We start from the raw sequence: 23,015 nt of genomic DNA, 5'->3' as shown, positions 1-23,015 counted from the left end.
GGAAAAGGGTTTCCTAAGAATTTCTAAATAATTTTCTAAGGATCTTCAAGTTTACAAATGTAAGGTCCTTCTGTAATGTGGTATTTGCTCAGTAGAGAAGATTATTTTTAAGTCACATAGAATCCCTTTACCTGTAAACAACTTTATATAAAAACTGGCACATAAGTTTATATTTTATCTACTTCTGAATTTTAAGACATTTATTTGTTAGTTTTTGCAGAACAAAGGTTATCTATGTGTTCTTGCTCTGGTGAGCATGTCTATTGTAACAATTTGAGACAGCCAAGACTAAATAGGACAAGTAGCATTATAAACACTACAGCAGCATTATATATATATATATATATATATATAAAAGTAAAATGTTCCTTTTATCTAGCCCACCAGTGACTCTATTTCTCTGTGACTTTTAGCACACAGTTGCAAGAGACATTGCTTTTATTTTCTTCCTTTCTCAAGACAAACAAACTATCTGTCTTTAGGGTTTTTTTGCTCCACCATCATATCACAGAACATTAACCATTTCTACTACATCACCTTGTTTAACAGTTTCTCAAGAGTTTTATTGAAAGAGGACAATTCTTACCTCTATGCCATCATATTGTTCAAAGAGCGTGCAATATTCTGCAAGACCAAGCTGGCTTAGCCAGTTAGAAATGTGTAGATACTTCATTATCTATTCCCTCGCAATGGCTATAACTCTGAAAAACAAAAATTACAAATAACATTGCTTAGGAGCGAACCCAGAAAGCACTTCATAACATGCAAGTTTCACTGTTGTGCCCAAAGAGATTACCTCTTACCACGCAGCCAAGAAAGTGTTAGTTATCTATGCATTAAGATTTTTACATTTAGTTCATTGTCATCCTTGTACAAGCGGGGAATGTTGAAGACTATATTTTGTTTAGCTCTCATAGCTGAATTAGTCTTTTAGAAGATGAATCAACAGAGTCACTCAATACTGTAGTATCAATTAAAATATACTCAGCCTTTGTATTCAACGAGAATACAAAGTACCTCAACCCAGTCATTCAGTGATAATGCCACTCTTCTTACACGTATGACACATATGACAATATGCATTAAATAAAGAGGAATAGCAAATGCAGTAGTGTTTTCTGTAGGAATACAAAAGATGTGAACGAAACTGCATTCTCTGTAAGACAGTCAAAATGACTAAGATTCTGTGGTGGGTGTTTGTCCAAGATGGGACAAACAAAGTAGCTAAAGTCAACCTATTATGGAGTATTCCTAAGAAGAAAAGGAATAGAGAGTTTTTTACAGTTTGCTCTCCATCATGTCATCTCAATTTGACTTATCTGTAAATAAAAATACTTTTTTGTTACTTTTCCCCAGTTGCTAAAATGAAATAAAAGATAGACATTAAGATGGACACATGACAGACGTCAGAAGATAAATGACAGACACACAAAATGTTCTCCCAATATCTCTGCTTTATGTAAGTGGTTATGCAAGATCTACATAGACAAATACTTAAGCTTCCAAGAATTGCTGAGTTTCTGAAGAGATTTCCATGTGCAAGTTTGAACATATCCTAAATCAATTCAAGGATGCCCAATTCTTAACCTGTAACTTGCGATCTGAACATTTCCTATCAGAAGACTGATGCCAGAGGCAGGAAATGCTCATGCTCAGACACCTAGTGACTTTAATTGTACATTTTTTATATTTTATTTGTAGTTGAAGATTTTCCTCTCATGTATACTGCAGGAAAAGTACTTGCTCATTAGCTCTGTATAAACCAACAGAAATTATGACTTTTCAGTTACAGACCACTTGTTCGAAGACATCTGCCTACTCTGAATGCACAAGAAGCTGCCCAAAGGCTGACATGTAATGGTCAGAAAAGAGAGTTGCTTTCTGTCAGATAGGAAAAGCCATCTAGCATTTTCATTATTCTTGGAACACTAGAAAAGCGTTGAGGCTTTTTTTTTTTTTTTTAAATACAAACTGCAAACCTAAAACTAATGTTCTGCAGAAAGGTAGGCCACAGTAGCAGTATTACCTGTATTAAAGTACAATACATTCCTAGAAATATTTTGAAAGCATTTCAGTTAAAACAACTACTGTTAGTAATATACACAGTGTTTTGGACCAGACATTGTTTTGGAAGCCTCTATGAATTTTGCCTTGGTGCACAACTTTGGAAACAAGTCAAAATGGTTACACTTCAGAGAGACATACACCATTAAAATGGGAAAGCTGGAATTCTGGAATTCGTCACTTCATGATCTATTAAAAAACAAACCTGCTAATTTGCAAATCACATTGTGAAATCCTTCTACTGTCCACTGGAAGACTCTGATCTATTATTTGCTTTATTGCAGGTTTTTTATTATTGTGAAAATATTGCAGGCTATGGATGAGGAGTAAACATCTAAAGAATGGTGGTATTACAGTAACTAAGAGCATCTTGTGGAGTAACATTGACCAGAAAATCTCAACGTTTAATTGACACACCACAAAAGAATTTCCTTGTGGAATGTGAAAGCCACAGAGAACATTCTTATGTGAGGCGAGGACAAGCTCAGCCACTGACGTCTTTCATTTATTGGCTTGCTTTAAACAGGTACTTTCAGATTGCAAGATGGTCACCATGAAAGGCATACGATGCTCAGAGAGATAAAAGGAGAAACACAGCTACTTGGTTAGAACATAAGTAAAGCCATGGACAAATGTCTTTTTTGGTTCATACATTTTAAAGTAGAAGACTTGAAATTTGTTGTGTAAAGGAACTTGTTTTCAAAACTGACAAGTTCACTAAGAATATATATTTTAAGACTACAAATTTTGTATTTCGTTGTGAATACTGAAATTCCATGTTAGTATAAGACAATTAAAAAAAATATCTACAGGAATTGGTGGAGAGTCATCACATTTATCATTCCAGAACAAAGAGAAATTCAGCACTAAGTATGAAAGGAATCCCAGAATTTCCACAGAGCAACATTCTCTTTAACAATACGATGATAAACAGTGGCTGTCTAATCTTACTTGGCCAGTTGCATTTGCTCTGTTATTAATTTATACCAAATGAAAAAAAACAACAACAAAGAAAACCAAATTAAAATAACAATACCCCCCCTCCTCTAAACCCCCATACAAAACAAACTGCAACTGCAAGCAGAAAATGATACCCTTATACGACAGGATACTAAGAGGTACAAGATGCATTGGTTTCAAATGGACCGCAATTACACCCTAGAGTGGGATTATTTTATGGTATACTTTTATGAGCTATTAACTCTTTGTTAACACTGTGTAGATTTATCCCTTTTGTTTTAATGAAAAATCTGTTCCTTCAGCTGAAGGTAAAAAAAAAAAAAAAAATCTCCTTTCTCTCACAAGTTAACTAATTGCATTTCTGATCTTTCCGCTAATGGTAGTTTTGGTGAAGAAAGGTAACAGAAACATTAACTCAAACAACTCTTATTTAATCAATATTACACTGTTAATTGGATGCAGAGTACAGCCTAGTGGTCAGGACTCAAGATATAGCCTGATCAAGGTTAAGAGTAAAATGGAGTTACAAAATACATTGTAAAAAAGCACTGAATATACCATTATGAGAAGCATAAGGAGAAATTGGTTGTAAGCAGAAGGAGTTTCCTATTATTCTTCTACTTTTATGCCACTTGTTTTTATCTCTGAAAATAGGATTAACTTTTGCTTAAGGCAGGTAATGCCAACATTTTTTAAGATCCAAAATATGGTTATAAACACACTGGCAAGGTGTGTGGCAAATGCTGGGCACATATTTTTTTCCCATATTCTTCCTTTCCAGAGGAAAGAAGGAAACAAAAACATAAATAACAGCATATATTGGAGGGCAATACAAGACCTCTGTTCTATTTGTCCATTCTAAACACTGTCAATTCCTGTACATCTCAGGAGCTGCAAAAAGACATCGTCGTAGGTTTAGTCAGGTCACCAGATTTTTATGGGATACCACCACTATTGCACCATGACTTACTTCTATTTATTCAGTTAGACTTCTTCTGTTATACTTAATTAAGCTCAAGAGTGAAGTTATTCTGGAATCCTTATGTGGAAGGTCTTACAGTACTACCCCCATAATTTATACAATTTCAGGGGGTTTTACATAAAAATAAGCAATCTGAATCCAACCTAGGTTTGTATCATTCTGATTCTGACCACCAGCTGTTCAGAGGCTTTCATGAAGCTAAGTTGCTGCTAAAAAGTTATCAAATGAGTAATAATGGGAGGTTCCTAACGTGGCTCTCTGATCTACTGAACTTCGCTTTTCCTTTCAAAGTGCTTTTCTGCATTATCTTAAACATGCTCACAGCTGCAGTCATACATATGGGGGCATATCTGATGCAAAGGCACAGAGGAAGGTGTTTTATATGTGATACCCAAGAGGTTTAACATCTTTTTTCTTTTGCTTTAGAAAGCAGCATATAAAATATATGTAGCTTTAGGCCAGTTGTGGGAAGAGGTACAATAAGTAGTCTGGGCACAGAGACAGAGTTAGGGAATTGCCCATGTGCTGGAAGTCCCTTAAGCATACCAAGTCGATAAATTCTTAAACAGTCCCCTTCTCTTAATGAAAGGATAGGCTTGATTAAGGTCTCTCTCTCTTTATGCCATGGGAGTCTATGCAAAAGCTACATTGCTGAAAAGCAACCAAAACATACATCTTACTAGAATCATATTTCATGATTTGATGAAAAGAGATAATACTGGAAAACAGTAGGAGAAACAAAGCAAAGCTGTAGCTCCAAGTATACCTTTATCTTGCAACACTAGAGTGGCAAACAGATCAAAGGAAGCACTTAAATCCAAGCAGTAACACTATTACACTGAATGTCCCACTGGAACTTCTAAACCATCATATTTTAAAATCATAATCACTATTTGTAACAGAAGTGTTAAACAAAAAAAGAACTAAAAAAAACCCTAAGAGTTTGTATATATATGAGATTTAACTTTTACACTTCTTGCCTCTTTCTTGGACTTTCTAGACATTTCATTTCAAGGTTTTCCCTTAACTGTATTAAAACATGATTTAAAACTCTGAAATTCTCAAGTTATCATAACATTTTATGGAAAACATGACATTGAAAATAAATTGTAATCTCTAGGAAATGCACTGAATTTTTGCCCTAAATGCAAATAACAAACATAAATTTGCTTGTAGGATATGACAAGCTGCAACCATCCTTTCATATTTATATTGATACCGATTAGCAGTTTCTGTACTACAAGCTAGGTAGATGTAGATGAACTTTACAGATATTTCACAATGTCACTACAGGTAATCGCATTTTCTTCAAATGACCTAAAGCACAAGTCTGATAATCTTACAGGGTAAGGATATGATGATAACTCCTCCTAGTGGAAACACATCTGACACAACAAAATTCAGAAAAATACAGATTTCCTAGGTATCACACTAGGTTTTTGCTGATACTAGTTAGCTCTGCATTTTTTCTACCCTTTACTGATTTAAACTAGTCTCATCCAACTTTTCAGTACTATAGAAAAACATCTATGGGCTTTTAAGGAAGATGAAAATCATTTCACTTAAAAGCTTGCTGTTACACTGCCATAACATGGCTTATTTAGACACATAGATGAGAACCAGGTTTCAAATTAATCTAAAGTAAACTTTTACTGCAGGATTACGTGTCACCACCACCTCTTAAAACTTTGTGTGAGACTGCTGTGATGTAAAGTAACTTACATTTATCATGAACAATGAAGTTCTGCTGATTTACTGGTGCTGGAAGTGCAGCTCTCTGTGGCTCCTTTTTGTTTCCTCTTTCACTCATACTTCGTTTCTACTGTGCCAGGAATGATTTCCATGTGAATGAATCCCCTACATTTATCTGAATAGACTACTCTGTTCAACCAATTCCATCTCCAAGGCTCAAACTGTCACAGACATTACACATGCTGTTCAGCCTGAACCTAGAGGAGTGGATTTTACAAGAATAGCTCAGAGCAGACAGAGCTAGTAGGAATATGCAGAATCATGTCATACGCTGAACAGACTGTCAATACTTTCATTCATTTATTTTAGTCCCTGATTTGCTTCACATTTCCTTGTTCAACTTGTTTTAAGCTATTATACTCAAAATATTTTTTGTAAAATTTTGACAAATTGCTGTGAAGGACATAAGGATACCGAATTCTTTGAAAAGCATAAATATTGTTAGCAATCTAGTTACTGAAGTGATACTTCTGACATGGATTTTTACGTCAATCCAACATTTAGCAAATCTGTTGAAGACTACAGAGAAACAAGTACACAACATTACTCAACTAGTATATGCTGTTCTGGCCAATGTTTATGTAAAGATAAATAGTCTACAAAGTACTGATCAGGACTTAAATACGTACTAACTCAGCAACCACACAGCAGATTTTCATTCCAGACATTTCACAAATAATACCACAAACACTGAGCTCCTTTATCCTTATGTCAGACTTCAAATCAGGTATTTTCAGTTGGTGGGTAGTCAATAATTATCATCAGTAGCTTACCAGAAACAACTAAGACAGTAGTTCATCATTCTTTATGTGCTGCTTATGAAAGGCATAGACTAACCACCCCTTATTTACTTTCCTTACATACAGGAGTGCAACTTTCTCCATTTCATAGCATCAATATGTTTTTAATTATTAAGCCAAAGCTCAAAACCAGGATGAACTACCAGCAGCTGGGGTGACATGCTGAGGTAATAAATATCCCTGTATACTTCTATAAGCAAAGCTTGTCTTAGGAAGAGACTAATACACTGTTGGGCCAATTAACGCAAACGTTCTTGCATTTCACTTGCAGTGGGGATGTGGCACAAAGCTGCTCCACCAGTACAAATTAGTTCAAAGAATTTTGAAAGTGTCACTTTGCTCTTGCAGATTTCAACAATACCTGACCCAGCATATTCCCTAACTCCATCACTATACCCAGACTACTTTGTTCATTCCCCCACAACTGGCCTTGAGTTAAAATGATGTGTACTGTGCATGTTTTTTGACTCACAGAAATGGTAAATGTTTGTGCTTAATGCAGGTGATGTGACAGCAATCAGGTGATCAAGTACTAACAAACCTAGCATGTCCCCAAAAAAGACTAATCCAAATCTCCAAATACATTCAGAACATGCAAGTTAGCAGATATTTTCAAGGCTAGGGCTCATTGTAACAGTATTTATGGGATCTGACTCTAGTTAAATAAATAAATAGAACTAAGATAACAAAACACTTCAACAGAAAGTGTTGATCACTACAGTCTAGTAAGTTTTTCCTCTTTCTGTATGTCTGTGTGGTCTTTTGTAGCTAGATGGGAGTTCATCCTACCTGCACATGAAGCCAATCACAAGCAGCATGTTAGTTCAGTGCTGAACTTGAGCCAGAATACACTGTTGAAAAGACACCACAGCTGCTTCTGAGCTTGAACAGCCAGATAGTAACAGACTGTAAATACATATGCCATATAACCAGAAATCTGGTTAAAGCTAGCATGATAAGCTCTCCATGGGGAGAGGAGATCAAGAGAAAATGAAGTTACAGCTGTGATTCCATGCTAAAATTTTACTGTGGACTGATCCAACTTAAAACATACCAGTCCTGCTCCTTTTAAGTCCTCAGCCATAGCAACCCAGAAGTTCCTCACCTCCATTGCAACGAGTCTACCGTTTGTGTGGTAAAATGCTAAACTGGACATATGGAATGGTGCTAATTTTACTCAACAAAAAAAATTGAACCATGCCCCTGCAGAGTGTGCATTTTTGAAAAATGTGCAGATCCAGGATCACTCAGAGATCCTGTCTCAAGTTCTTTAACTATTAGTTACTACTGCAATAGGTTTCTGAAATGTTTTATCATTTAGTATATTCCTCTTCATCTCTTCTGCCCTTCAGAATGGGAAGCAAATGGTAGGACTGCCACATATTTTTTTAATAAGGCTGCTCATAGACACAGAACTCCTGAATCAGGCTCCACAATTACTTCCTACTCTTTGCCTCTCACTCCTCCCCATCAGTCAGGTAGTTCAAACCACAGTCATGCCTGGTACATTTTTCTATCCATTTTTGTTGATGTTTATTTTACAAAGAAGTGATAAGAACTGTTTAGAGGTTTAGAGCAGAACATAACATGCTAGTTGCTACCTCCAGATATACTTCAAAAAGCTGCATAATAAGCAATAAGAATAAATTAACTTTGAAATAAAAATAATTTAGTTGGAAATTCAACACCCTCAGAAAGTAAAATCCCTCACTGATTTGTTTCTTTTTAATCAACTGATAATTACAAAGGAAAAGAAAAAAAGTGCATTTCCTGAAGATGATCAATAATCATAGAATCATTTGTTGGAAAAGACCTTTAAGATCGTCAAGACCAAATAAGCAGGTTAACTAAAATAAACTATTATATTCAGTGAGAATAATTCTGTAAGTCACTGGCACAAAGCTGGGAGAAATGAAGTTTTGATATAAATTCTGTTTTAATTTTAGATTGACGTTCTCACTGTTTTCTAAACTGAATGTCCTTGCATACATGACAGTTAGGGCTAGAACTCAGAATGCTACAGAACTTGCACTGAGACAACTAGTGATAAAAAAAAAGTCTGAGTATCATTATAACTTGGGCTAAAAATTGCAACATTTAAGAAGCTGCTTTATGTGGGGCTCAGCCATAAAAGGGCAAGATGGGTCATAATCTCATCAACCTCCTTAGTAAGTCAGTCTGCCTGTATGAGTCAGACAGATCCTTTACTTACATCTGATCATATGTGCAAAAAAGCAATAGCTTGTTTCTGTGCTACACTGTTGGACCCAAACTGCTAGTGAGCTGAAATGTTAAAATACTTGGGTTCTAGCTGGAGAAAACACTAGTAGCAAGTCAGGAGTTTCTTTGAATCAACTGAGTTTACATACAAAAATGCTACCAGTCATACTTTTGTGAAGGCAGGGCAAGTCTCATAAAAAACAAAGAACTATTTCCTTTCCCTTTGAAGATATGGTACAAGCAGTGCCAGGAGTCCTAGAGCTAGATAAAAAACACCACGGGTAGATAACAGCCAGTCTAAACTTGCAATGCCAATTCAAATTTGTTCAGAGTATTTTTGATTAATTTTGTGGTAGCAAACTTAATTCTTTAACAAGTCGTTCTACACACTAGTTTTATTGGTATTTCTGCAGATAGCCCAAAGGATTTCTTTGAAGTCCCTTCCTGTTTCCCTCCTACTCTGGGATGCAGTGTTACTGCATTCAAGCCACGAACCACCCTTAAATGAAGGCTGCATTCTATTGATTTCTCAGTCATCATCACTGAACTTTTCTTACCTGCTGACTTCTGTACTACAGTTCCTCATAACAAGCTTCTATCCACACTGTGCTGTGCACTGACCCCCTCCAACAGAAGGCTCTCCAGCTTTGCCTCACATATTCTGTAGCAATCTGCTCCAATAGCAGCACGAATGAAGACAGGATGATCCATACTGCTGCAGTAAAGGACACCTTCAAGCAGAGCTTTGGTTCTCAAGTGCAACTTAGAGGAACTCAGCTGAGATTCAGAGCCAAGCCGATTGCTTCAGCCAAGCCCTTAATTTGCAGCAATATCTGAACACCTGTCCAGTGACACAGGTGTATCTTAGATTGGGTTAAAATCCCAATGCATTTCAGCTGAAGCACTGGGCTTCTACCTGTAGTATCATTTTGCCTTTGATTGTCCTGTCTGTAATCTTGCAATTACCAGATAAACTCATCTCAAATTTATACTGTATCAAGTACAACCTGAAAGGAAAACTTCAGTTCTTTTAAGCACTGGAGTTTAACTCCTTAAACTTTTCCTCTGACATCTGTCTGAAGCTTTATGTATTCTCATTAGAAGAGCAAAGGAAGACAGAGGCAGCTCATTTACAACACCCTGCAGTAGTAGCGAGAGTTCTGCTTTGATATATCTTCATTTAATACCCCAGCTATTTCAAAGACATTCTAAGTGTTTACAACACAAAAGTAAATCTGCATGCAAAAGTAACACAGACTTGTACATCAGCAGCAGTATTCCACAGCACAAAACTAAACCAGAACCTAGCTCATCTCCTGTCCTGGAGGGCTTGTTCAATACACAGGTTTTCAAAGTGAGCCTACATTAGGCTTGCTGGGGGGGAAGGGTCTGTTCTCTGTTGGAACAAGAGGACAAGCAAGTTTTAAGACTGACAGCATTGCATTGTAAAACCTGCAGTTTATTAGCACAAGTATCCATGATAATTTTAAAAGTCACATTAACTGATAAATCTGGAAATTTGATGAAAGAAGTGCACCAGTCTGTAACACAGGAGTTATTGTACTAAAGTATGTAGTCGAGAGGACTATATTAAAGACTCTCAGGTACTGTGAGCTACAATATAAAGGGATATTTCCACAAGATACTTAACATTGTAAGGGAATTTTCAGCTCTCAGTTCTAATGACATGGCTGAGCATGGGTGTACAGAACTTGTACACAGAAAGACAGTGGAACACCTGTCAAGAGCACTGCAATTATTGATGGTTCCCAAACTTCATGGGCAGAGTATATGGTTAGCTTCCTAAAGAGTTTTTGCTAATTATAATATTTTAAAATTTTATTGCAGTTTCTCTGAAGTCTTTCTCTCTCAGTATAACTAAACAACTCTATTTTATCTTCCTCCTCATGCCATCTTGTCCATTAACTTCTCACTTTCCCTCTTACAGTTTCCAAGACTCCACTTCTAGAGAAGTCCTTCTAAGAGTATTTTCAAAAAGTAGGAAATAAACTTCATATTAATAAGAAAGGCACAGACAGATAAATGTGAGATGCAGCAAAGAGGAAGAAAAACAGTAGCTAAACCTAGCCAGAAAACATCAAGAAAATTTTAAGCTGAAGTTAGTAAGGAGAGTAAAGAGAACAGAGAACAAGAATCTAGCACAGACCAAAACAAATAGCTGAAAACCTGCAGTAAAGCATCATTAGAGAAAAAGCTTCACACAAAAATTACTAGAATTTTCCTTGTTTGGTTTTTTCCCCCACCCTTACATGAGCAATAATGCAGTTTCACTAGTGGAAGAGTCTGTAAACATGGTAATAACTCTAGAAGTAAATCAGCACTTGTCTAGATAATAGCTTTCCATTTCTTAAATTTAACAGGAGGTTAATAAATACAAATACTGTTACATAAACCAGTTCTTTACTACAAAAAATGTCTCACATATTCCCACTTAAAATGTTTGAAATGGAATTTGTTCCTTACTCTGTTAACAAAATGTGCATCAGATTAGATGTTTACATGTATTTCTGAATCTGCTAAATGAACTTCACACACAAATCAATGTACTTACACTGTAAATACACAATGTAAAACAGAATCTATGTTCCATTTCAATGGTCACACTGAAATTGCCCCCACTTGGGTCTAACTAGTATTTTTAAAGGGAAACCTTTTATTAATTATGTATAAACTCTTGTGTCTTAGATGTAGTGAACAAAAAAGCCATAATCTATTCCAAGGAAATTCCTATTTCCTTGATTTGGAAATCAACACAGTTATACTTAATAACAGTATTTTTCTTCTTAAATGGTATCTGCCTGCATACAAAATGAGTCCTTTATTTTTCTTTTGTTAAAACAAAATCAACCAACAAACACCCCACCCCCCAAAAAAACCCAACCAAAATAATCCACAGTGCTTTTCAGTCTGCTATATGTGCTTTTATGTCAGTGTTATGACAACATATCAGCTAACCCTAATTTCAACTGTTTGAGGCAAGGACAATACAAAAAAACCCAGCTAAACTGAAAAAAGAAAGTGTATGGAGGAAGCGAAATAAAGTTATTAAAAATAGAGGTATTTTTTCCCAATCCAAGATACAAAATGTTTATGACTGAGAGCTCTGAAAGCACAACCATACAATATCCAGTAAATATCAGCTATTCTTCAGAACCACTCAGCCTCTATGGACTCTCCAAAACTACCACTAGCTTCTATAGCTGAAAAAATAGTCATGCAACGGGGAACTGCTACAGCTTACTGATGGGGGGATTAGAATTGAAAGTGAGAGCACTAGACGCTCTTTTCTAGCAACATAGTTCAAATCCCAAGTGGGACAGTAGGATAAATGAGCCAGAGGGCCTTCATTCATTCTCCAGCAAACAACACACCACAAAAGATCCATACATTATGCCAGGAAAATACTCAGCAATAATGAGAAGCCTTGGAAACAGAAATTCTTGACACAGAGTCTGGTTGAAGGTCACTGCTCTAACACTGCACAGTTCACTTAATTTGCATTTCATGTATTGATATGTAAAGGAATTTCTGATCTTTTAGTTCCTGCAAATGATGGAGACAAATACTAATCTTTTCAATTTCATAGCTTGGTGGAAGAGTGAAAAAATAAATATTATTGAAGGAGCTACTAAAACTATATAGACAAACTATTTCCTAATTTCTGTATAAAGGAAAACAGTTAGATTTAAAGTTTTCAGTTTTCACAGCAGAACTTCCCCACAAATTATTAATACTACATCCAATTTGCTTGTTAAGATCCTGGTTAATAGCTTCAGAAAATTCCTGTTAGCTAATGAAACATGGTGAACTGATGTTTACTGATTTTCTAACCCCCTCCTTGACTTCAAAACAAACCTACGCTACATTGATTTTTTTTTATTTCATCATGCTTGAATCAAATGAGATTAGACACAGTTAAGAAAGCAGCACTAATCTGAAGACACTACTCCATCAAATAAAGTGTCAGGCCTTTCATTAAAAATATAGAGAAAAGACTCCAACAGTGACTAGATTATTTTCCTTTTTTTCAGAAACCCTTTTATATGACAAAAAGAATTCTTAGCCTGGCATCTAATTATAATTTAAATCATATAATCCACTGCAAAGGGTTACGCAATCCTTGCACAATTTGGAAGTGTACTTTACTGCAGGAACCAATAATGCACTTAGATATGTGTCTTCAATCCAACAAATCAGATATGTAAGAGTCCAAACACTGGCACTGGTGATTGCAATCAGCTGCTGGGACAGAAAGAAAATGTTATGGGTATGAAATGAATGGTTGCTTCCAAGAATTTTAGACTTAGCAGTTTATTATTTGAACACAATCTATTATTGAATGTGACCAAAGAAGAAACCAGGAAGGGAGCATTTACTCTTTTTCGAGCACTTGAGGGAACGCACAAGCAGGCGGCAGACACTCACTAATCTGTCCACCAGTATAATGATTGTAAACTGTTGCATGATTTTCTTGGTCTCAATTCTGACAAATACTGTCTGACAGTATTCTTTAGCCAGATACATAACCAACTTCAGAAATACACTGTGGTGGTTCAGCAGTAGGGACTGTAAGGTATGGTATGCTTCATCTTTTGAAAGCAAAACCCACCTAAATATGTAATTCAGTCAGAGTATCTTATAATTTTGCCATCCAAGCAACAAATGCACATCATCTTATTTCTTGAAGTCAAATTTCTAAGCTCATAAAATGCAACTGCCTCTTTCAATAGTACATGTACTTGGTTCCCCTTGGGTTGCATCATGAGGAAATGAGTGGACCCTAAAAGCTTCAGCCTAGACAAAAACATCACATAAATAAGGGAATTGTAAAATTAATTGCACCATGAGGTCTTGCCCAAGAATGATAATGCATTTCAAAGTTCTTACTAACTTCTTCCTTTGCTGACAGCATGGCATATATAAATAGAAACCAATCTCTGACCCCTGCACGGAGAACTAAGGCCAGGACAAGCAAGACAAGAACATGACACAAATTACATGAATTGCTGTTGTAGCTAAGTAAAGTTTATCTGCATACTTAAAACTCTTTGACAGTGCTAGCTGCTGGTGAGAGGAATGTGCTGCTGTCATTGTAAGGAAACCTAGAACCAGGGGTATGCTGGTATTACAGTACCACAGTGGTGAATATGCAAACAAGAAAAGGCTGGGAAAGATCCAAACATCAATGTTTAGAAAAGGTATATTATGTATATATCACTATTTTACTAGGAAATTGAGAATACTGTATTGCATTTTGGCACCCTCTGCTGTTGACTGGTGTTGAGTTAAAATTTTGAGCAAAAATCCACTCTGACATTACTAACTGTGAAGACACTCCTGATGTCCATAAAGAACAGGATCCTATTATTTTAAACCACAAAACTGGTGCTTTAAAACCAAGAAAGAAGCACCAGAACCCAATCCACGTTACTCAATAGCAAGAAATATTTGCCTGAATATCTAAGAAAATCCTTGTATTTTTTATACAGTTTGGTAAAAGAGTTACTTCTTAAATATCTCTTAAAAGGTTCATTGTTTTCAGTTTCATATTATGCTAAAATGAAGATCTTTACTACTGCAATATTAAAACAAAACTCTCTTTTTAGTATGGCTCACTGTATCATCCCTCACAAAGAAGTTGGTGCTTTTGCCATGACTGCAACATTTTTTCAAGAGCAGAAACAAGTACAGTCATGTGAAATGAGCTCTAAGCACTACCGCTGTAAAAGTAGGAAAGCAGACATTACACTGACTGGGTATTACAGCTGCTGTTTTCCTAAGCCTTTTCTACCACACTCCAACATTAGCAGATCACAGACATTTACATGCACACTTGTCTACGTAGCAGGTTTCAAATCTTTTCAATCCCTGTGTTTCTCTCTCAAAGCCATGATGGCATCTTTTCATTTGATAGTAAAGTTGACATAAAACTATCAATTACAAAACAAAAATGTATCCAATATATTCCTCCAGTATTTTTCCCCTCAAGATTCTCCCTTGTTTTTTCAAAAGTAACGGAAAAGATACATTAAAATAACATTAATTTTCTTTTCCAAATAATTTAGACTGATAAAATGACAAAAAACTTATAAAGCAAATTCATATCTCTGAAAAAAATAAAATTGCCCTGAACATAATACAACATGAGAAGAAAGTTTCCTTGTATTACTTAACCTGCAAATAGTTAACACATATGATTTTTAGGAAAAATAAAGACCATGTCAAATCTTATAAATATTTCTTTCTCAAAATTTTACAATATTACAAAAAATATTTTAATCTAATTCTCTGTGGATTTGAGAATACCCCTCACTATTATATAATCACATTTACTTTAATTCAGAATTTTAAAAAGTATTACTAGCATATTGAGCAACAGCTGCCACAATTAAGATCCATGATTATGATCTTTCCAGATTTTAAACCCACAAAAAGTTGGTTTGAAAACATCTGCTAGCACACCTAATTATTTGTTCCTAACCACCAAGCACTGTTCATAACAATAAGAACAGACATACAACAGTTCTTACCACAGAAGGAGGCTATCATGGTCTACTGTGTGCTCTTAGAATGCAAAAGCTTCCTGGCAAAAGACACACCTTGAGAAGCCCTGGGCCCAATCAGCAGTCAGACCTGCCCAGGAGACCGCAGCTGATGAATCACAGTGACGAGAACCGAGCAGTGAGGTTGGGTTTTTTCCCCCCTAAATCAAGGAAAATCTGTATACTGTGTTCAGTAACTTTTTTCACACCTTATTTTTAATTATTATTACTACTTTTCTACTAAGTGAAAAACGTGCCGCCTATTTGCCAATGAGCCATTAGGAAATAAGAAGTTCCTACTTTCAGCTGACAGCTTTGCAGGCTACTTCTTAAAAAATATTACCTATAAAAAAAAAATTATAAAATTTTACTTATAAACTGGAAGAAAGAAAAAATCCAACAAAAAACCCTCAAACCCCAACAAAATTAACTCAGTTCCATAATTGTAACACTATGCACAAGCTCAAAACACCCTCCATCAGTCCAGAGCTCAAAAGACTAATAGGGACAGGTAAACTTAACTACTCCAGGCATCACATTGTATTTTATTATGTATATTATCATGCATTATTATAATTGTTATTATTATGATTATTATATTATGGAAGCTACTTAGAAGTTTCAGTTCGGATCACTTCCCACTCACCTAGGCTGTAAATCTGCCCTGAATACACTGATGCTATCAAAACCTAAATGTATAACTGCATCATTTTGCAATTCTTTATCCAAGGGATTTTTTTCCTCAATCACAGGTTATTGATCCTAACCAGAAGATCACTTTATTGAGGAGTTAGTGATGCCCATCCAAGGCACAGGCCAGTGCTGTGCTGCATGTAGGTCTGGGCTGCCAGACCCGTGCTGAGCAGCACATTTCCCAGGGCTGCAGGACAGAGCCTGGGAACAGAGGAGCCCCCAGGCAGCTCCCCCTCAGTACTGGTGAGTACATTGCCTGGGCATCCTTGTCTTTATCCAAAAGTGTGGCAAACAGTTCCTAAGTGAACCAGCTTTCTGTTTGACAGTAGAAGTGAGAACTAGAATTGTTTCAAGAAAATCCCGCGAGTGCTCAAAAGACCAAAATATCAGATGACCTTTCCCTGGACAGGATCTGCTCAGAGTGCTGGGTTCTGATTTGAGACCTGTTCAATACCACACAACTCAACATCTGGAAGGACATAAAACTACTTATGTTGTCGTTTTTCTTTACAGTGTTAGCCACAACAAATGATATTTTAAGCAATACTTTATAGTCTGAGTGTCTTCCTTTTTGGGACCATAACGAATCAGTATGTCCTGGTGCAAATCAGCAAGTCACTAGATTGCTTTTAGGTGTGACCAAAAGGCAGAGAGTTATCATGTCAGGAGTGTTAAAATCCATGAGTTGAAAACTAATGATTTTGTCATTTATGTAAGTACATTAAAGTTAAGCTATATATGGCTTGCAGGTGTAAATTTCCATACTGGATGTATGTCACACAAGCTCTGCCAGCACAGAGACTAAAAAACAATCTGAATTTCTGATTTTACAAAGAAGCAAATTAGTACAGGCTGTTTGGGACTGATTTCATCATGTTCTACCATGGATTAGCTGCACGCTCACCCCAAACCCATTCTGCACTGCAAGAGTGAAGACTCTGAAAAAACAACCTCAAACCAAAGCCAACCCCCCCCTCAAAGTTTTATTAGCACCATCAACATTACTCTCATTTTCCATAGCCCAGGTCTTCATGTTTCTCCTTTACCCCTTCTTTTTTTCACCTGTACTCTCATTTTTTCCAAGGATTGCAAAGTAACTCCTGTGCCAGATTTCCCTATTCCGTTTCAACTCTGAAATTTGCTTGTCCAGCCTGCTTAGAAATACCATTTCTCACACTTTCACCAAATGCTGTTTCACTTTTCTCATTCTAATTAGTAACATAAAACATACAACTGTCTCTAGCAAATAACTTCATCGCTGACAAACAAGATGCAAAACTGTCAGTCAAAAAACATAAGGCCTCTGTGTAATTAAGACCAACTACATAGCAATTAACACCAAATCCAAAGGCCTTTTGCCTCTCCAAACTAGCTGTGAGCAGGATTAGCGCTTGAAGGTAAATTAAGAAGCCACATTCCCACTTTTAGACATACAAAAGAATATCCTGTAATAACAACACTAACAAAAGCAAGTGATAATTTTGTAGCAATTTTATGGAATAAAGACCACTTGTATCAAAACCAGATTGAAACCTCCCTGACATACTATCTGGGTGTAAATGTCTACCCTAATCTCTGTAATTTTGGATGGGAGCTGTGATGGCATTTCTTTTGGCTTTTTTCAGACTGTTTTTCTGAATTCCCCATCTTAGTGGTTGCAAATTCAGATATTTACAAAATTAACTACAGTCATATATTGCAATAATAACAACAAGAACATTATTTCTACAGTGGGTGTGGCAAAAAATAAGGGGTCTTGTTCTCAGGGATTCCTATGATTTACAGATAGCAACGACTCTGGAAGCTGCTTGTTTCACTTTGCTGCAGAAATGACTGGTACCTATTACTACATTGAATAAGCCAAGATAAACTTCTATAAAAGTATATCACAATTCTGAACACAGGAAATTAATTTTTTAGGTTGTTAAGTCAATGCTTACTACCTGCCAGCATTTTGGAAATAAAACTAAAACCCCCTACAAGAACAAAGGGCATTCTTTTACTTCAATGCTAGAATTGAAGAAAATTCACTGCTGATTTAGAGTGGCAGAGCTAACTCTGCACATTCATCACAAAGAAGCCTTTGTGTCTGCTCTGTCTGCACAGAAGACCCTTTGATGTGCAGCTTTTTGTTTCTTCATACTGTAACTTCTGCTGGGTGATAAGTTGCATTAATTCAACGACTGGGTATATGAGACAAAAATTGGAAGGAAGAATATAGAGCAATGACTGTGCAAGGATTAGCTATAAAAATCACTTGCTAGTTCAATGTTCTTCCAATACAGCTGTTAAAATAGAGAAAAAAGCTGTACTGATAGATTACAGAAGCATAAAATCTGAGAAAAGATGCTAGAAGCTAATTCTGTGTTAAGCTATAAAACATGAACAGAAGATTTCAAAGTAGAAAAGGCCCCCTAAGGAAGCAAGAAATAAGTCTGCTAAGCAAAGTCCCAGTGTAAACAAGCATAAAATTATGAAAATACTAATAAAATGTGATTTTTAACAAAAAGAAAAAGGGAGCTTTTAAGAATAGAATTTTAAAATATATTTAAAGGCATCATTTCGGATATTTTTGAAGGGTGTTCAACACAAATCTTATTAATTTCTAAAAAAAAAATTGATGAAATTCATTCTCTGATGAAAAAAAACATTGAAATTGGCTTGAAACAGATTCTCATCTCTCTGGAAGTCTGATGTACTCCACTTTTGGCAAGAGGCACTAGGTAGGACTTATCCAAATGTCCTGTTGCAGTGCTCTGAGAGATTCCATGTGACTGAATAGGTTTGGTACTATTAGGGAGCAGTCTTGAAATAAATGTTTGTCAAGTGTTTGCCACTTCAAACCAACCCAACAGCCAACCCATCTGTATGTGTGATTGCTGACACTGATTTCTGTAAGTGTTGAGGATTTCCTGCCAGGTGTTAATTCTCCAATTATTTTTAATGAAAACAGTCAATAGTAATATCACAAAGGACATAAATGTGAATTAAGGATGAAAAGCACCTTGTAGCCATGACTTTCATTCTTCTGTAATATGAAGAAAGCACTGTTGACCATGACTGCAATAACCTACATTTATTCAAAATGTTCCTTTGACCGTCTGTCTGTACCATTGCAGTGAATGGCCTTCAAATGTACATATTCAAGAAACAGGAAAAACAGGGGGGGAAAAATCCCTCACAAAAACAGAGTCACTGTAGACACCTGGCTTTATGTACTTTGCTTTCCAAAAGAAGATATTGGAAGGAATCTGAGTGATACCATTCTAACAAGTTCCTGGGCTCTTCGCCAATTGTATCATCACAGAGAAAATCACTAAGACCCATGGACTGTATATCAGATATATAAAAATTACTATGAAAAAAAGTTACTTATGGAACATGAAGAAAGGACTTCAAACTTTTCCACCAAAAGACTGTATTCATCTCAGAGCTGGTTTTGCAGCAGCTGCTCTGTTAATAGAGCTACAAGGAATTAACATTATAATCCCTTGTAGAAGTGATTTGGCATGACTGCTCATGTCTCCCCAGGTCAGCAAGGCACTGCCCTGGGGAATGACTCCTATCTACTCAAATATACTCAATGAGACAGAACATGCATTAGTCCAACAACAGCCACAAATAAGATAATTGGAAGAGGTTCTCAACAGCAGTCTGCCTGCCGGCAGCCTGGCAAACAAGGACAGGTAATTCTCCAATCCCCTGATAGCCACATGGCAATTACAGCACCCACTGAGGAAAAGGCAGAGATGCAGAAGGATCTACAGTGTGAAGCATTTATCTTCATGTTAAGAAAATAAATTAAAAAAAAAATCAAATTGTAAATTACCAAAAGAAACTCTCCCTGAAAGTGTTATTTTCAGTATCCTCAGACCTTGCGCATCCAAGCATTTTTCTGCCAGTTTGAAGAGTGCTTCCTCTTGCTGCACTACACTGGTGAATCGTTACAGCAGCAGGGTTGGACTAATCCCACAGAGAGAGAAGGAAAAGAACCTGAAATACACAGACTATGTAACGTGTGTATGTAAAACTATTCAGGTGATATAAATAGTCTTAGACAGCCTCTTTGCCCACAGCATTCTCTGACCTCTTGCTTTCAACGAATGTATTAATTACACTTGTTCTCAGAGAAAGATGATGGTACTCCCAAAAAACATCTGTGGAAGCTCTGCAAATTTGAAAATTTCCTTTTAATAAATTTTTAAGCTCAAATCTTACCAAAAGTAATTGGATATACAGTACATAGCACTACAGTACATTAACAGGAGTTAATGTTGAAACCCAAGTTGTAAAAAGTTACTCAAAGAACACTTCAATTTCATCAATAATTTCTAGACTTTTTTTTTCCATAGAAGAGTGTTATATGACAGTGCTGGTTTTGGCCTGCCATTGATGCACTTGCTGTCTTGTGTCAAGGTATTCCTACCTCAATTTCTCTTCCTATTTAAAATTAGCAAAATGGCACCTGGTTGAGCTCAGCAAAATTTCTCTAAGTGCCAATAACTAAAACCAGCACAACTGTATTCCAAGAAACTTCTGCTCCCTGAAACAGAGCATAAAGTTGAAGAGCCAGCTTGCAACAGAAGTGGACTTCAGACATTCCCAGAAGAGGAAAGTCCAAAGGACGGATCCAGATCCAGGCACCAGCAAAAGTTAATCAGATCCATCGGTGTTGCCTAACACATCACATTTTGTGAGTTCATGATCCAAGAGCTGTCGTGTTTCTCATGCAGCAGCTCCATCTGCTGTCCAAACGCAAAGGTGGACTTTGCATTGGGACTACATTTACAGACAAAAAAAGCAAGCTGACTTGAATAATTTGAAATATTTCTGAAAAATTTCCAGACACCGCCCCAGTCAGTCCTCCTGCATGAATGGAAACAACAGCCTTTACCTAACATTATAAACCAACTAAGCAAAACGAAAACATGAGAGGAAGTAAGAATCACATGTGTCACGATTCTTCACTCTTACAGCTTCAGAACCAGTCTTCTGACAGCAAACTCTGATTTTTCACCAGCTGCTATCCAAAGGTACCACGTTACCAGATCACACTGGTGAGGTACCGACCTTCACCCCACAATACACATACCCAGGTATTCACAAACTACAAGATGTTTACGGTGATTCCTAGTTACTTACAAGTGGTTTGTTTGTGTTGCACCAACATTAATTTAAGCTTATTACTCTGAAGATCAACACAGTTCTTAAAAATGAGATTTCTGGGTTTTATGCAGTATGGGGGTCTGAGGACTCAAAGTTTCCACACCTTACATTCTTTTACCAGGAGCACCTCTGAAGAGTTCCGTCCATAACAAAACAGTTGTGACAAGACCATACAGACCCAGAGATTGTAAATTCGACCAGCCCTGTAAATTATACAAGTGAATCTTGTATAATTTTTGTGATTCTTCTGTGTTTACAACTGCTCTGGTTCAATAACAGTCTGTTAGCTTGGGGGGTGTACCTGTAATCTGGTACTTGCTGTAACTACTGAAGCCTTCCAGCAACCCCCTTTTCTCGGCAGCATTGTAGGGGTTATTTAGTCATCAGCCAGCCCATGAGCTTTGCCTTACTGCTGGCCACCGGCACTCCAGATGACTTCATGGGAATCACGGGACACGCTGCCGGTGTGCCTGAGTCATCCCGGTTACTCATTACCCTCGGTATCTCAGCCCTGGAGGCAATGGCTGGTGAATTGTGTATCCTAGTCACGTCATTTTACATCGATTTGATTAGCTTCCTGCTTCCTCGGATTTCAGGGTGCGCTTATTTTCATGTTTTTCTCCACTCTTATGGATACCAGTACTTTTAAATTACGATAAAGTGCGGCACGAGATTCTCACACAGCCGTTCTACTGCATAACCCAGGCCACGGCACCACAGCGCGGATCTCACTGCCCAGGAGAACCGGGCCAGGGAGACCCCCAGGAGCAGAAGGGCAAAGGCTCCGCTTGGAATATACTGCTGCGGAGAGTTAAAGAAAGACTCTTGTCTTCTGGCGTTTCTCATACGCCTACTCCTGATTAAAAAAAATAGTATCATAGATTTGTTTCAGACTATAATTACAGCTTTTAAGCGAATATCTTGTTTTACTGAATCCACGGGGGGAGCAGGATAAGGAGGGATGTTACTGTGACTTTATGGCCGGTTGGAGGAAGAGTTCATCAACACAAGGCAACTGTGGAATACACTTAGATTCCTCCAAACACAAGGATTAATACTGAAAACGCCGGAGTGGGGTGTCAACAAATATTTTATACTGATCACTGAAGAACTTTAAAAAAGTCAGTCTCCGTAAGAAATGAGGAGGCAGTGCCACGGCGAGTGCTGCACAGGAAGCCGTGGGCCCCACCCGGCCGTGGGCAGCGCTCGGGCGGCACGCAGGGGCTGCTGCGAGACTCGTCTGTGCAGTAGCGTATAAGACGGAGCCTGTTCGTACTGGTTAAACAAAAATAAAATGAAAAAAAGAGGAAGAAAAAAGCCGGAGCGGTCGCGGCTAACGCGTGACGGCGCGCGCAGGCTCTTTAGGCGGTGCGCGGAGATTCCAACAGGTGGCTCCGTGGCGCAATGGATAGCGCATTGGACTTCTAGAGGGTTGAAGGGATTCAAAGGTTCCGGGTTCGAGTCCCGGCGGAGTCGGGTCTTCTCTTTTTTAATTTTTTTTCCTCCCCCCGCCCCTTTCGGCGGACATCTCTCCGCCCCGCTTTCCCGTCCCTTACCTCACCGCCGCAGCTCTCCCGTCCCCCGGCCTGGCGCTTCTCGGCGGCCGCCTCCCATCAGCGAAGCTCGCTGAGCCCGCCTCCCGCCGTGCCTGGCGGACTGGGAAAGGCTGGAAGCGGGCGGAGGCAGCAGCACCAGTCGCCATCGAGCGAATGTGCCGTCTGAGCCCAGCCCAGCGACATGAACCTTCTTCTCCAGCAGCGAGAAGGCGGGCTGGCCGAGGGCGGAGCGGCAGAAGGTCTCCCTTCCTTCTCCTCC

General features: G+C 37.6%; 1 protein-coding gene and 1 non-coding gene across 5 annotated transcripts in view; one reads left to right on the top strand and one right to left on the bottom strand.

The window, feature by feature from the left end:
* BCAR3 (BCAR3, NSP family adaptor protein) overlaps nucleotides 1–22,773 on the bottom strand; it is a 92,855-nt gene extending 70,082 nt beyond the window's left edge. Inside the window, exons 1-2 of one of the 4 annotated variants that reach the window (XM_027651665.1) lie at nucleotides 22,757–22,773; nucleotides 587–701 (exon numbers count right to left, since the gene is read on the bottom strand). In XM_027651665.1, the coding sequence (XP_027507466.1) occupies nucleotides 587–673 (87 nt within the window). In that variant the 5' untranslated portion in view covers nucleotides 674–701; nucleotides 22,757–22,773. Of the gene's footprint in view, nucleotides 1–586; nucleotides 702–5,728; nucleotides 5,743–15,329; nucleotides 15,364–22,756 lie in introns of those variants that run through there. The other 3 variants (XM_027651667.1, XM_027651668.1, XM_027651669.1) reach the window with 3 other exon arrangements.
* Nucleotides 22,591–22,676, top strand: TRNAR-UCU. Its single transcript is given in 2 exon segments — nucleotides 22,591–22,627; nucleotides 22,641–22,676. It is a non-coding gene; the product is annotated as a tRNA-Arg (tRNA).
* Nucleotides 22,774–23,015: the final 242 nt, after the last annotated feature.

The sequence above is a fragment of the Corapipo altera genome, unplaced genomic scaffold (genome assembly GCF_003945725.1).
Source record: "Corapipo altera isolate COAL_440 unplaced genomic scaffold, ASM394572v1 57, whole genome shotgun sequence".
In the NCBI taxonomy this organism is placed as follows: domain Eukaryota; kingdom Metazoa; phylum Chordata; class Aves; order Passeriformes; family Pipridae; genus Corapipo; species Corapipo altera.
Note: the sequence above shows the minus strand (reverse complement) of the source record. Positions and strands in the feature narration are given on the sequence as shown.